This window comes from Tursiops truncatus, chromosome 1, assembly GCF_011762595.2.
Source record: "Tursiops truncatus isolate mTurTru1 chromosome 1, mTurTru1.mat.Y, whole genome shotgun sequence".
In the NCBI taxonomy this organism is placed as follows: Eukaryota; Metazoa; Chordata; class Mammalia; order Artiodactyla; family Delphinidae; genus Tursiops; species Tursiops truncatus.
In genome coordinates, this window is record NC_047034.1 from 174,707,757 (window position 1) to 174,720,528 (window position 12,772).

Sequence of the window (12,772 nt, forward strand, 5' to 3'; positions counted from 1 at the left end):
TGACCACGAGTAGGGGAGGTGCGTTGCAGCTGCCGCGGCCCCGTAATTAGCCGCTGGGGCTGGGGTTCGGCGCCACTGGGCACGACCCTCTTGACCCTCTGAGCCAAGGGCCGCGCTGTCCCCGCCCCGGGGGGCCGCGAGGTGGCCAAACGTGGGATGTCAGCGCCTTTGAGGGCGAGCTGCGGGGGACCCTCGCAGTGAAGGCAGGCACCGGGTACCCAAGGGCCGCCAGGTGGAACGGGGTGCGGGCGCTAATGAAATTTGGGGAATGCCCCGCTCACTCTGATTCCCACCTCCAGCACCTGCGGACAGAAGAACCCCGTGCAAGGGAGAAGCGCGCAAGCCCCACCCTCCACTCCCCGTCTAGTGCTGCCAGGCTGAGCACGTAAAAATATAGGACGCCCAGTTAAACCTGAATTTCAGACAACTAGGGACTAACCTTTTAGTGTATGTGAGCCCCAGTCTACTGGGCTGAGCTGCGCCAGCAGGGATTCCGCTTGTGGGAGAGTCCCGGAGTTGGCATCTGGCCTCAGGTAGATACTCATTAATGCTCTCTCTCCCGTCCAGTCTAGATAGGAGACGTTGAATTAGGGAGTCCCAGGCGTGGGGACAGACTCTCCCAGCTGGGCACAGGACACAAGCCTGTCCATGGTCAGCTCCTCCCTCTGAGGTCAGCTGCTTTCCCCCAGTCAGCCAGGGTGGGCCAGGGAGCATCCCTCCAGGGGCTCCCCGACATGGCTGTTCCCCCTGGAGCCCAAACCAGTCCTTTAGTTGGTGACCCACTCAAACCAGACAGGCTGAGTGAAGCCAATGCCCCCATCCCCCGCTTTGAGGTTAAGAGCGGCATCCCGGGAGGACACTGAATGCAGACCCCGTGTCTCTACTGGATTAGCAGGGTCAGAGAGCAATCTCACACCCATTTCCAGGCTCCTGGCTCTGAGCTGAGGTAGTCCTTTGTCTCTTCTCCTGCAGGAAAGAGGCGAGATTCCTGGATCAGGAGGACCTTGGGAGGGAACCGCCTCAGGAGGCAGAGGGACCACTTTCCCATGGTGTCTCTGGCTCAGCATCACAGGCTGCACAGATGTCTGCTGGTGGGTGGGAGGTCAACATGTGTCCTTAGCCCTGCTTCTTAAGGAGCCCTCTTCAGCCTGCTGAAGGGGGAGGTCTGTCTGCTCATTTAGACTGTAAGCAACTTGAAGCCAGGCTTTGGACCTTCTAATTCCTCCATCTGTCCCCACTGTGCCAGGACAGAGCTCCTGTAGGATGTGTATTCTGAAGTGTACCTCTCATCCTTCCTCCTGCATCTCTCCCACCAGCTGATCCAGCTCTGACTTTCTAGGCTTTTGGAAAGTTATTGAACATGTTTTATGTTTTCTGTCTGACTATGGGGATAAACTCACATTACAAGAGGAGAGATTTAAATTAGACAGTGCTCAGCAGTTTTGTCTGCAAAGGCTCTAGACCTTGGGCTGTTACCAAGGGCTGAGATATTTTGTTCTCAAGATACATTTCTAAAAGAAAGGCATGCCGTTTCTTTCGGGGACTGTGTCGGTTAGGAATCTTTGAGACAGAAGTGATAGAAATCTAACTTAAATTGGTCTAGGCAAAAAAGGGGGGAATATTTATAAGTTCACATAACCAAAGAGGCCAAAGCAGACTGACTTCAAGCATTGCTGAGTCCAGGGGCCCCAATGATGTCACTAGGATGTCAGCTATGGGGACAAATAATGAGTACTATACTTTTTGGAAGTGGTGGAAGGGATAAGGTGACCCTTTCAGAATTCTTTTTTCCTTATGAGGTTGTAGCAATGTGAAGGAGAGAGGAAAGAAAAGAAAAAGAGAGAGAGAGAGAGAGACACTATTACCCTGCAACACATAAGCAACCCCTCCACTCTAGTCAGATGCTTTGAATATTGCTGGTGAGGCTGCACATGAGATGGGAAGAGTTAATAGCTCTTTTCTTTCAGGCTGCCAAACTCAGAGCTTCCTCTGTTAACCATCAGTCTAGAGATTCACTTCAAGAGCAGAGAAGATCCACACACTCAGACTGGTTTCTAAAGGACCCCGAGCACGCACACACACACACACGCGCGCGCCTATCACAGCTGTGAAGGATCTGATGTCCCTCTGCAGGTGGTTTCTGGCTTTTGGAGAAGGTCTAAGGGTCACAGAAGACGGAGGTATTACTGGGGGCTGGAAGCTGGCAAGCAGACCTAACCATGAACTAGGGGCAGTTGACTATAAGAACACTTTTGTGGCTGGGAGAATTCCTTATCTAATTCCTTCTTTCTACACAGGGGAAACAGAGTGCCAGGGCAGAGAAAGGACTTGCATAAAGCCACTCAGTGAGACAGCAGTGGGCAGAGGTTGGCCACCAGCTGACTCCTGGGGCAGTGCTCCTTGCTTCCTCTTTGCTACCCCATAGCTGCCCAGGGCTGGGCTAGAGATGGGGTGAGAAGGGAAGCTGCAGTACAATTGCAGCTGGGCCATTCTACCTGACAGGCCCAATTGCCCCAAACATTTCCTTCCCTGCATCTTTCTTCTGCCAAGAGCCTAGGTGCTATAGACTGAATGTCTGTGTCCCCCACAAAATTCACATGTTGAAACCTAACCCCCAGTGTAATGGTGGAGCCCTCATGAATAGGATTAGTGCCCTTATAAATGAGACCCCAGGGAGCTCTCTCACCCCTTCTACCATGTGAGGTTACAGTGAAAAGAAAGCTTATGAATGAGGAAGGGGGCTCTCACCAGACACTGAATCTGCCAGCACCTTGATCTTATATTTCCCAGTTTCCAGAACTAAAAGAAATAAATTTTTCTTGTTTCATCCATCCAATCTACGGTAGTTATTCTATTACAGCAACCTGAATGGACTAAGACACTGGGGGCTGTAGTTGAGCAGTTAACCAGTCCCCCAGCTTTGCCCAGAACACTCCTCATCTTCCCTGTCATGGCTGATTCATTCTTATCCCTCAAAGCATTAGCCCAGAACCACCTTCTCCAGGAAGCTCTCTCCTCAACGGAGTGTTCCTGCCATGTTCCCAGAGCACCCAGGTCTCCGTGCTGGATCAGTCACCACGTCACCCTAGGGGCCTGTGACTGTGTCTGTTTCTCTCCCTACACTGTATGCTCCTCAAAGGTGGGATTTGTCTTGTCCACTCTGCATCCCCACCTCCCAGCAGAAAGCTTAATGTTTTTTTTTGTTTGTTTTTTTGCATAAGGAGTGTGCACATTTTTTTTTTTTTTTTTACAGAAGATGTTGGGGGTAGGAGTTTATTAATTAATTAATTAATTTTTGCTGTGTTGCATCTTCGTTTCTGTGCGAGGGCTTTCCCTAGTTGTGGCAAGCGGGGGCCACTCGACATCGCGGTGCGCAGGCCTCTCACTATCGCGGCCTCTCTTGTTGCGGAGCACAGGCTCCAGACGCGCAGGCTCAGTAGTTGTGGCTCACGGGCCTAGCTGCTCTGCGGCGTGTGGGATTCTCCCAGACCAGGGCTCGAACCTGTGTCCCCTGCATTAGCAGGCAGATTCTCAACCACTGCGCCACCAGGGAAGCCCAGAAAGCTTAGTTTTACCTGCACAGTCCCATTTCATCTCACAGCAACCCTATGAGGTGGACATGAAAAACCATGAGAGATGAAGCAACTTGCTTGAGTAGCAAAAGACTGAGGTGGGATTGAATCCAGGCAATTTGATCCCAGGGACTGGACTGCAGACCACTGTGAGCCCAGACCTTCAATGAAGACTTGCTGAGCGAAGTGAGGGTCTTCCTTCTTCCTTTGTAGCCAGCACGGCCAGCAGCCAGCACCCCCTACCTAGGGTCTGATGCTGGAGAGAACCAACACTGCCGCCACAGCCCCCTTTATGGGGGAGGGTCATTAAGTGTCAAGCACTGTGCTCAGGATTTTACATACGTTGTAGTAGTTTCCTATTGCTACTGAAACAAATTACCCTGAACCTAGGGGCTTCAAATAACACAAATTTATTTTCGTACAGTTCTGGAGATCTAAAGTCTAATATGTATTTCATTGGGTTAAAATCCAGGTGCTGGGGCTTCCCTGGTGGCGCAGTGGTTGAGAGTCCGCCTGCCGATGCAGGGGACACGGGTACGTGACCCGGTCTGGGAGGATCCCACATGCCGCGGAGCGGCCGGGCCCATGAGCCATGGTCGCTGAGCCTGCATGTCCGGAGCCTGTGCTCGGCAACGGGAGAGGCCACAACAGTGAGAGGCCCGCGTACAAAAAAAAAAAAAAAAAAAAAAAAGTTAAAAATCAATTTAGATGTAAAAAAGAAAAGAAAGCAGATTAATTTCTCTGAGCTCAGTTTTCTTATCTGAAAAGTGAAGAACTACAATAACAATTTTCTCACTCAATACCTGGAAGATGCTATTTTTCAGGCCAGGTTTGCTTAGAAGTCTCAGCTTCTGCCCTTTGCTGCCTCTTTCTCCACTTCCGTCATGACACATTTCCTTTCCTAAACCATGCTGCCCCCTCATCCTGCTGCTTCTCAGCACAAGTTATCTGGTAGGGGTGGTGACATCAGTCATGCACACTTTAGGGGGGATTTAATCTGCAGTGTCTCTTCCCAGGGCCATTTTTCTATGGAGGCCCTTTTGTAATCGCAGACAGGAGGCACAGACCACCTGCGAATGGGAATGAGATCATGGCCGACCAGGTGAAGGAGGCCTTGTGGAAGGCACTCCTTCACACCCTTAGTGTCCCACCAAATAGATAACCGTCTTCCAGTCATCCTTGTTTTTTCCGTTATGTTGGCTTGGTGGGAGAGAGGAGGTGTTGGCACCTGCGGGAGCTGTGATAGAAGCATTCCTGAATGACTTCATCTCTGGGCCTTGCCTCTCAAAATTCCTGTCAAATCAGCTCTACACTTTAAGGGATGGAAGAAGGGTCAGCATTCCGGAAGTTCCTTGTCATACCCAGACTTTTAATCAGGTGACACTGGAGAATTAGCATCCTAGTGCAGGAGGTTGTGAGAGGGCGGAGAGGGGTCTCAGACGTCTCTTGCCCCTGCCCCACGCTTGTCTTTCTGGCAAGACCCACGTTGAGGAGAGCGAGTCCTCTTGCGTTGTTGGCTCAGAGCGATCAGAACCACGGACAGCGGTCAGAGCGCCCGGAAGACCCGCCGCCGAGCAAGGTGCGGAGAGTTACAGGCGGGGAGGGAAGACGCGCTGCGGCGCGGGGGTGGCGGCTGGGCCTGTGATTTCTCTGAGTCACCCCGTGCGCCCGGCAGTTGCGTCGGGCCTCTGATCGCTGGGGTTCCCTCTGCCCTCTCCAGGAATGCGGGGGGGAGGAACGAGAAAAGAGACACTCTAAGGCCCCGGGGTTTTTGCAGGAAAGGGGGAAGCGAGAGACAAAGGACCTATAGCGGTGTCTACCCAACCCCGCCAACTCCCCCCCGCCGCGCGCTCCCGTTGTCGGCCAGGCCCATTTCTATACAAGGCCTGCTCTCCCCGGCCTCCACCCCTCCTCGCGGAGAGGTGCATTCCCCCGCCCTGAGCTCAGCGGGCCGGGCCGGAACGCGCCGATAAATCAGAGATAACCCAGAGGGGCAGGGCCGGCCCGGCTCTCAGGACGGGGGATAAAAGGCCGCCGTTGCCCGAGGACCCAGCGGGTGAGACGTGAACCGGGACCCAGCGCAGCGGCAGCGGCGGCAACCTCTCTCCGCCCCTCCAACGACATGGACCCCCAGACGACGCTGCCCCGGGCGCTCATGCTCCTTCTGTTTTTGCACCTGTCGCTGCCACGCTGTCGTTCCTACCCGCTAGGTGGCCCCGGCCCGGCCTCGGAACTGCGCGGGATACAGGTGAGCGCTGCCGAACTGCGTAAACCCGGCTCGCCGGGAGGGCACCGACAGCAGCAATTAACGGGTCCCTACCCCCACCCACCGTCCCAAGAGGTCCCCACCCTCCCCTGGGAATTAGTGATAAGAGAGTGAGAAAGCGGCGAGGCTGGGTGCGGGGACCCCCGTCCCCAAGGCGGTCGGTTTGCCTTGGCGCCATCGAGAGCGGCTGGGCCCAGGTGCGGGTTCCTGAGGCTCCGCCTCCCCCACCCATCGCAGGAACTGCTGGGCCGTCTACGAGGCAGGGTCTTGGAGCTGCAGGCCGAGCAGATGGACCTGGACCCCCTTCAGCAGGGCCACGGCCTCGCAGAAGCCTGGGAGACCCGGGCGGCCGCCCCCGCGGGGCTCCTCGGGCCCGGCAACAGCGTCCTCCAGGCCCTGCGGGGAATACGCAGCCCCAGGATGATGCGCGACTCCGGCTGCTTTGGGCGGAGGCTGGACCGGATCGGCTCCCTCAGCGGCCTGGGCTGCAATGGTGAGCACCCACCCCCATTCCCACCGCGTGCCGCCTTTCTGGGTTTGAAGTCTCGGGACCAAACTTTGAGCAAAGGACACCTGGATATCACTCTTTCTTGCCGTCAGTCCTCAGGGTCAAGGAGCGCCTTTCTGGAAATATTAAATTTTGACAACATTCATTACCATGCCTGTGAGTTCCCACCCACCTTCTAACCCCCTCCTGCCTCTCTTACCAAAAGGGGCAGAATCGCCTTAGGATGTAACTCGGTCATCCCATGAATTACATCCGTGTAATTCGGTCAATTGCCTTGGCAGCCCCTTCTTGGCGCAGAAAGAGTATTAAACATTTTTCCTCCTGGTTTCCCCTGAACTGTCTAGAGCTGCAAGGGCGGAGGGCAGGATCACCAGGGGGACGGCAATCCCCAGTTTACAACGAGGAAAGCAAGGTCCAGGGAGGTAGAGTATTCCAAAGCCTCAGACATCCAGATGGACTGAAGGTGGCACATGGTGAGGGGGAGCTCAGGTCCTGCCTGCCTCCCGCCCAAATGTAATCATCACTCTCTCTCTTCCCCACACAGTGCTGAGGAGGTATTAAGAGAAGGTCCTGGCGGCATCCGATTCTCCCTCAACCCCCTGCTCCCCTTTGAAGCAACTCCTATTTATTTTTACTTATTTATTTATTTATTTGGTTGTTTTATATGAGATGGTTCTTATCTTTGAGCACAAATTTTCCATGATGAAATAAAGTCAATATTATAGCTTTTTCCTTTGAAATTGATTTGTCTCAGTGTTCTAAAAAATAATCCGTCATTGAAGAACAGTCAAACCCTGTGTTTTCTTGAAGATCCCAAAGATGTCCTAATGGTGGGGCGGGGACACAGCTTCAAGGGCTGGTCAAACAGTTGGGGGGGTGGGGGGTGGTGGCTGCTTTGCTTTAAGGGCTTTTCATGCTCTGAAAGGTCTCTAAATATCTCAAGCACTTGAGGCACTTCCCAGAAACTACTTTTCAGAGGCCGGCAGTTTCTCCCTGGGAGTTGAATGGGCCCTGATGTATTCCTGTGACATGAGGGTGTGTGTCAAGGTATCTGCCCCTTGACAGTAGCCTTCCCTTTGCCTGGAATTCTGCCATTAGAGGCCCTCTCCCTGTATTTGTCATTTCCAGAAGCTCTCAGAGATTGGGGGCGCTTTGTGTGTGTGTGTGTGTGTGGTGTGTGTGTGCGTGTGTGTGTGTGTGTGAGAGAGAGAGAAAGAGAGTGAGAGAAGGAGATATGCCAGCTTATTTGCATTCCTGATGGGGGTGAGCCCTCCATCTGCCCCAAACCTCAGGTTCAAGTCTTCAATTCCTGATGTCATCCTGGAAAGGCGGCTCCTAAACCCTGAGTTTAATAGCATTTTCATTTCCTGAGCCCATAAGTTTAGAAGTGCCTGAAAGAGGCCCAGCATTTCAGGGTGCCTTCCTTCGGGGCCCCACGTCTTCACTTCCTCTCTGCCTTAGAGGGAGAAGACCTTTATTCCAAGGCAGAAAAGGAGACAAGCACTAGAATCCTACTGTGTTGCCTTAATCAGCAGGGAGTCCTGGTAGAGGTCACTGCCCTCTCCTCTCAGGGTCCTCCTTCCCCTGCATCTTGGATTCCAGGCATCCCAGGTCATGCTGCAGAGCTCTCTCCTGCTTTCAGGCTCCCAGGCTTCAGCTCATGCAGTTTCCTTTGCCTAGAATGCCTTTTACGATCCCAGCTCTGCAGGAGGACAGGACTATTATTATCCCCTCTTTATGGATGAGAAAACTGAGACCCAGAAAAGGGAAGCATCTTACCTGAAAGCATTCAGCTGCTAAGTGCCAACACTGAGGTTTGAGCAGAGATCCACGTGACTCTCTTATGGCTTTTCTGCTGTTCTCATCTGATGTTTCTTTGAGTGAGAGGGAAAGAGAAGTGGTGGGTCTTCGTGTTATTTCTCATTTTAACCCAGTGTGCATTAGACATATCTAATGAGATTCAGATTTTGAAGGTAAGGTTTTAGGACCAACTTATTTTCCAATAAAACTGTGAGCCATCTTTGCCTAATTTTTTTTTGTTTTGTTTTGTTTTTTTGGTGCTACGCGGGCCTCTCACTGCTGTGAGTTCTCCCTCTGTGGAGCACAGGCTCCAGATGCGCAGGCTCAGTGGCCATGACTCACGGGAACAGCTGCTCCACGGCATGTGGGATCTTCCTGGACTGGGGCACGAACCCGTGTCCCCTGCATTGGCAGGCGGACTCTCAACCACTGCGCCACCAGGGAAACCCTGCCTAATGTTTTTGACCCAGGACAGTAATGAGTAATTAGCACAGTTAACATTTATAAAGACCTCACTATGTACCAGGCCCAGTTCCATGAATTCATATTAATCCTTGCAACAACTATGCAGGAAGGACTCTTATTATCCTTCATTTTACAGATGGGGAAATCGAGGCACAGAGAGGTAATGTGACTTTCTCAGGTCCCGCAGTTAGTAAGTGGCAGAGCCAGGATTCAAGCCCACGCATACTGGTCCAGCAGCCAGGCCCCTAACCACTGCACAACCCAACCTTTCCCAAGCCAGTGAATTAGGCTTGCTGGTGGGTTGGAAGTTCCCCCTCTTAATGGCATCACTCAGTTCCCCATTTGGGGCTGCTGCGTATTGGCAACTTTCTCCCCCTGCTCAGGTGATGAAGACAGACCTCCTCCCAGAATGCCCACTCTACAAACCCAGCCAGCACTTCAGAATTCTTCCAGCTAAGTCCAGCTCTTCCATAAGTAGGGCCCAGGCAGTGGAGTCTGTATGTATGATACAGATATATCCTGTTACTTGAACCTTTTCCCCAAGCAAAAGTCCAGGAGAGAGGACCCCAAAACAAACTGTGAAGGAAGCAAATATGTCTTCTGGAGGATGGGGAGTGGGTGGCCTGATGTACCCAATGAAGTGACATCTCATTGAGCTCCCCCTGTGTTTGGTGTTTGGGGCAGTGCTGTGGCACATGCATCATCTATGGGTGCCCTTTAGAACCAGCCCTCTCTCACCTGTGACCCTGGCCCCTTCAGACACATCCCCATGTAGCTATAGCCATGGCCTTGTCCTCCCTGACTTTCCTATTATCAAGCTCGTCCTCCAAAGAAGCTGCCAGATTACGTGTCTCCGTGGATCCTTGTCACTGGAATCTACCCAGAAAGACATGTTGGTGGACACAGGCCCAAGGATGCCTAGCCCACGGCTTCACAGCTGGAAGGAGCTTCGGTAGAGGGTAGACCGGCTTTGCTGGGTCTCCAGTTTTGAGGTTACTGAAGTCAGGACAGTGTTGGGCCTGAACGCTACATCTCATGTCACTGATGCTGCATTCCCCTCTCCATCCCTCTCGTGGCAGCTTTGACTTTTTTTTTGGCCACGCCGTGCGCCTTGTGGGACCTGGGACCTTAGTTCCCCAACCAAGGATCGAGCCCAGGCCCTCAGCAGTGAGAGCACAGAGTCCTAACCACTGGACGGCCAAGGAATTCCCAGCTTTGACTCTTCTGAGAATGATTTGTGGCAAGAAAGAAAAGTGCATTCTTTCCTCATGCAGAACCAGGTGTAAACAAAGTCATGAACTTGGCCATTTGTCTTTGTTCGTGTTGCAGTTCTCAACCTTCTATCCCTGTCTCTGTAGGATTTTTCATGCGATCAGTGCTTTTCTACTAAGTGGCCCGTTCCTCCCGTGGGGTCAGGAGCCAGGCTCCATACAGCTGCCTGGGCATCCTGGAACATCTCAGCCATGGGACCTTGGCTCCCACCCTTGTGCCCGCAGTGTCTTGTCTCTGGCACTGCCAAGTACAGCCCCTGCCCTTGCTGCTTCAGTGCACACGAGCCCTAATTTCATCCAGCAGCACTGTACTTTCCTGCCCGAGGACTTTCTCTGGCAGCCAGAGTCCACTTCCTGCGGGCAGGCAGGAAGTGCTGGGGAATTGACACGGACCAGGAACAACACTCAGTCAACACCAAGAGAGCCCTCTGTTCACAGGTGGTGTGTATCTTTCACTGGTTACTGGATTTCTCTGTGGGGGGGCTTGGGATTAAGCTGCAACTGCCCACGGTGATCCGTGCAGCTAAACTCCTTCTCTCCCTGGTCACTTCCCCACCCTCCTGCCAGTATTTCCTGGGATTATCTCCAAAATAAACTACTTTGCTTGAATACTTGTCTCAGATTCAGGAGAACCCAAACTATGACACTCCCGAATGAGTAAACCTTCTCCCAGGGCTCCACCCTTGATGACTTCAGCCCTTGGAATCTTCCTTGACTCCGTTCTTTGGCTGGACCACCCAGGCAAGTACCATGTCCACTCCTCCTTCCTTCCCTCACCACTCATATTGGCACACCAGCTTCCTAACTGGCCTCCCTGCCCTGAACTCCTCCATCTGGTTCTTCCTGCATCGGGGGAGAGAGCAGAACCTTCATGCCTTAGCCAGCGAGTGACTCCCCCTCCCTGTGAGGCCCCTAGGGAGGGCAAGGTGCAGGGGTGGGCCCTCATGTATGTCCTTGGGTGGTATGCTGGAGGGGGTGTTTGTGAATCACGGTCATTGTGGATGTAATTAGTTGAGATGAGGTCATACTTGAGTAGGGTGGGCTCCTATTCCAATATGATTAGTGTCTTTATAAGAAGAAAAGAGAGAAACACAGAGAGGGAAGACGGTCATATGATGACAGAGACAGAGATTGGAGGGATGCATGTACAAGTCAAGGAATGCCAAAGATTGCCGACAGCTTCCAGAAGCTGCAAGAGACAAGGAAGGATCCTTCCTTACAGGTTGTGGAGGGAGCCTGGCCCTGCTGACCCCTTGATTTCAGACTCTAGCTTTCAGAACTGTGAGACAATACACTTCTGTTGTTTTAAGATACCCAGTTTATGGTACTTGGTTACAGCAGCCCTAGGGATCTAATGCAGTGCCCTCATCCTTTTCTCTCTTTGTAGACTGTTCAAAGGTGCTGGGTTCCACAGAGCTCTCTGGAGATGTGCAGCACGTCCAACCAGCTGACCAACCAACCACTAAGCTGTTTTTGCAAAGCTGTGACCAGCTTGGTAACATATCGCTTTATATTTGCTCTTTCTCTTTCCTTACCTGTGGTGGGCAGCCTCTGAGATGGCCCCCATTGATGCTCATCTCCTGGTATTCACCCCTTGGTAATCCCCTCCCTCTGAGTATGGCTGGACATTATGGCTCACTTCTAATGAACACAGTACAACAGAAATGATGGGGTACCACATCTAAGATTAGGTTACAGAGAGACGATGGCTTACATAATGTTTCCCTCTGTACCTAAAGGAAGTCAGCGGCATCTCTGTGGAGAAGTCCACGCAGTAAGGAACTGACATCTGCAGCCAACAGTCAGTGTGGACCCGAAGACCTGCCAACAGACACATGAGTGAGCTTGAAAGCAGACCCCCAGCCAAGCCTTGAGATGACCGCAGCCCCGGCCAACATCTTAACTGTAGCCTGTGTGAGCTCTGAACAAGGGGCACCCAGCTAAAGCAGAGCCAGATTCCTGGTCCACAGGAACTATTAGATAATAGATGTATAGTTGCTAAGGTTTGGGGTAATTTGTCACGCAGCAGTTGTTGACTAATACACTATCTCACTTCCCTTTGCTCCTCACTCTTACTTCCCTTGAACTAGAACCCTCATAAGCTTTAGCAAATCAACTCATCTTGGGCCTTTTTTCCTGGGGAAGCTGCCCCCAAATTCCAGTCTCAGTGACCTCCATGTTGCACCAGAGAAACAGAACATTGTTTTCAAAGTCCAAAGCAATCATTCCTAAATACGCACCAATGTCCTACCAACTTCTCCCAACTGGGGCTTCTGCTTTAGGCTATTTAGGTCTAACAGACTTGTCCCATGAATGTGATGGGTTTTTCACACCAGTTCTGCCCACATGTGACGTTGCTGGGCCCTCATGGCTCCCCGAGGTAGCCCACAGCATCCCCACGGAGAGTCATGAAACCAAACTCGGCTAGAAACTGGAGTTACCCCATTCTGGATCCTCCCACCCACCTGCAACCTTTGTTCCATCATATGACTAAGATGACTTCTTTCCAGTGATAAGGAAATAAAGCCTTTTGATTTTTCAGCTACTGCGAGAGGTGGAGGTGGAGGGTGGGCCTGGTCTTCCGTACCTTTTGCTTTTCTTCTCTCTCACTCCCACAGGCTGGCTTCTAAACATCCCATTAAATATTAACTCCTCCACACATACCCCCCGAAGTGGAACAGGGGCACGAAAATGAAGAGAAACTGTACGTCAAGGCATTTTCCATTTCAGGGACGAGTCAAAGGCTTTAAGAGGGTTGGGCGGTAAGTGTGTTTGGGGATTATCTGTTTGCCCTGGGCCCTGTTAGTGCAGGGGGTGGTGCTGGTCCTATACAAAGTCAGGGCAATAAACCTAAGTATTCTTTTTTTTGCCACCCACCTTCCACAAAAAC

The 12,772-nt window shown here is 52.2% G+C and overlaps 1 protein-coding gene across 1 annotated transcript; it reads left to right on the top strand.

Moving 5' to 3' along the window:
- Nucleotides 1-5,051: 5,051 nt before the first annotated feature.
- Nucleotides 5,052-7,079, top strand: NPPB (natriuretic peptide B). The gene is made up of 3 exons (XM_004311696.4): nucleotides 5,052-5,820; nucleotides 6,076-6,331; nucleotides 6,891-7,079. Exons 1-3 carry the CDS (start codon nucleotides 5,695-5,697, stop codon nucleotides 6,905-6,907), a joined length of 399 nt encoding a protein of 132 aa, XP_004311744.1. The 5' UTR covers nucleotides 5,052-5,694; the 3' UTR covers nucleotides 6,908-7,079.
- The last annotated feature ends 5,693 nt before the right edge of the window (nucleotides 7,080-12,772 follow it).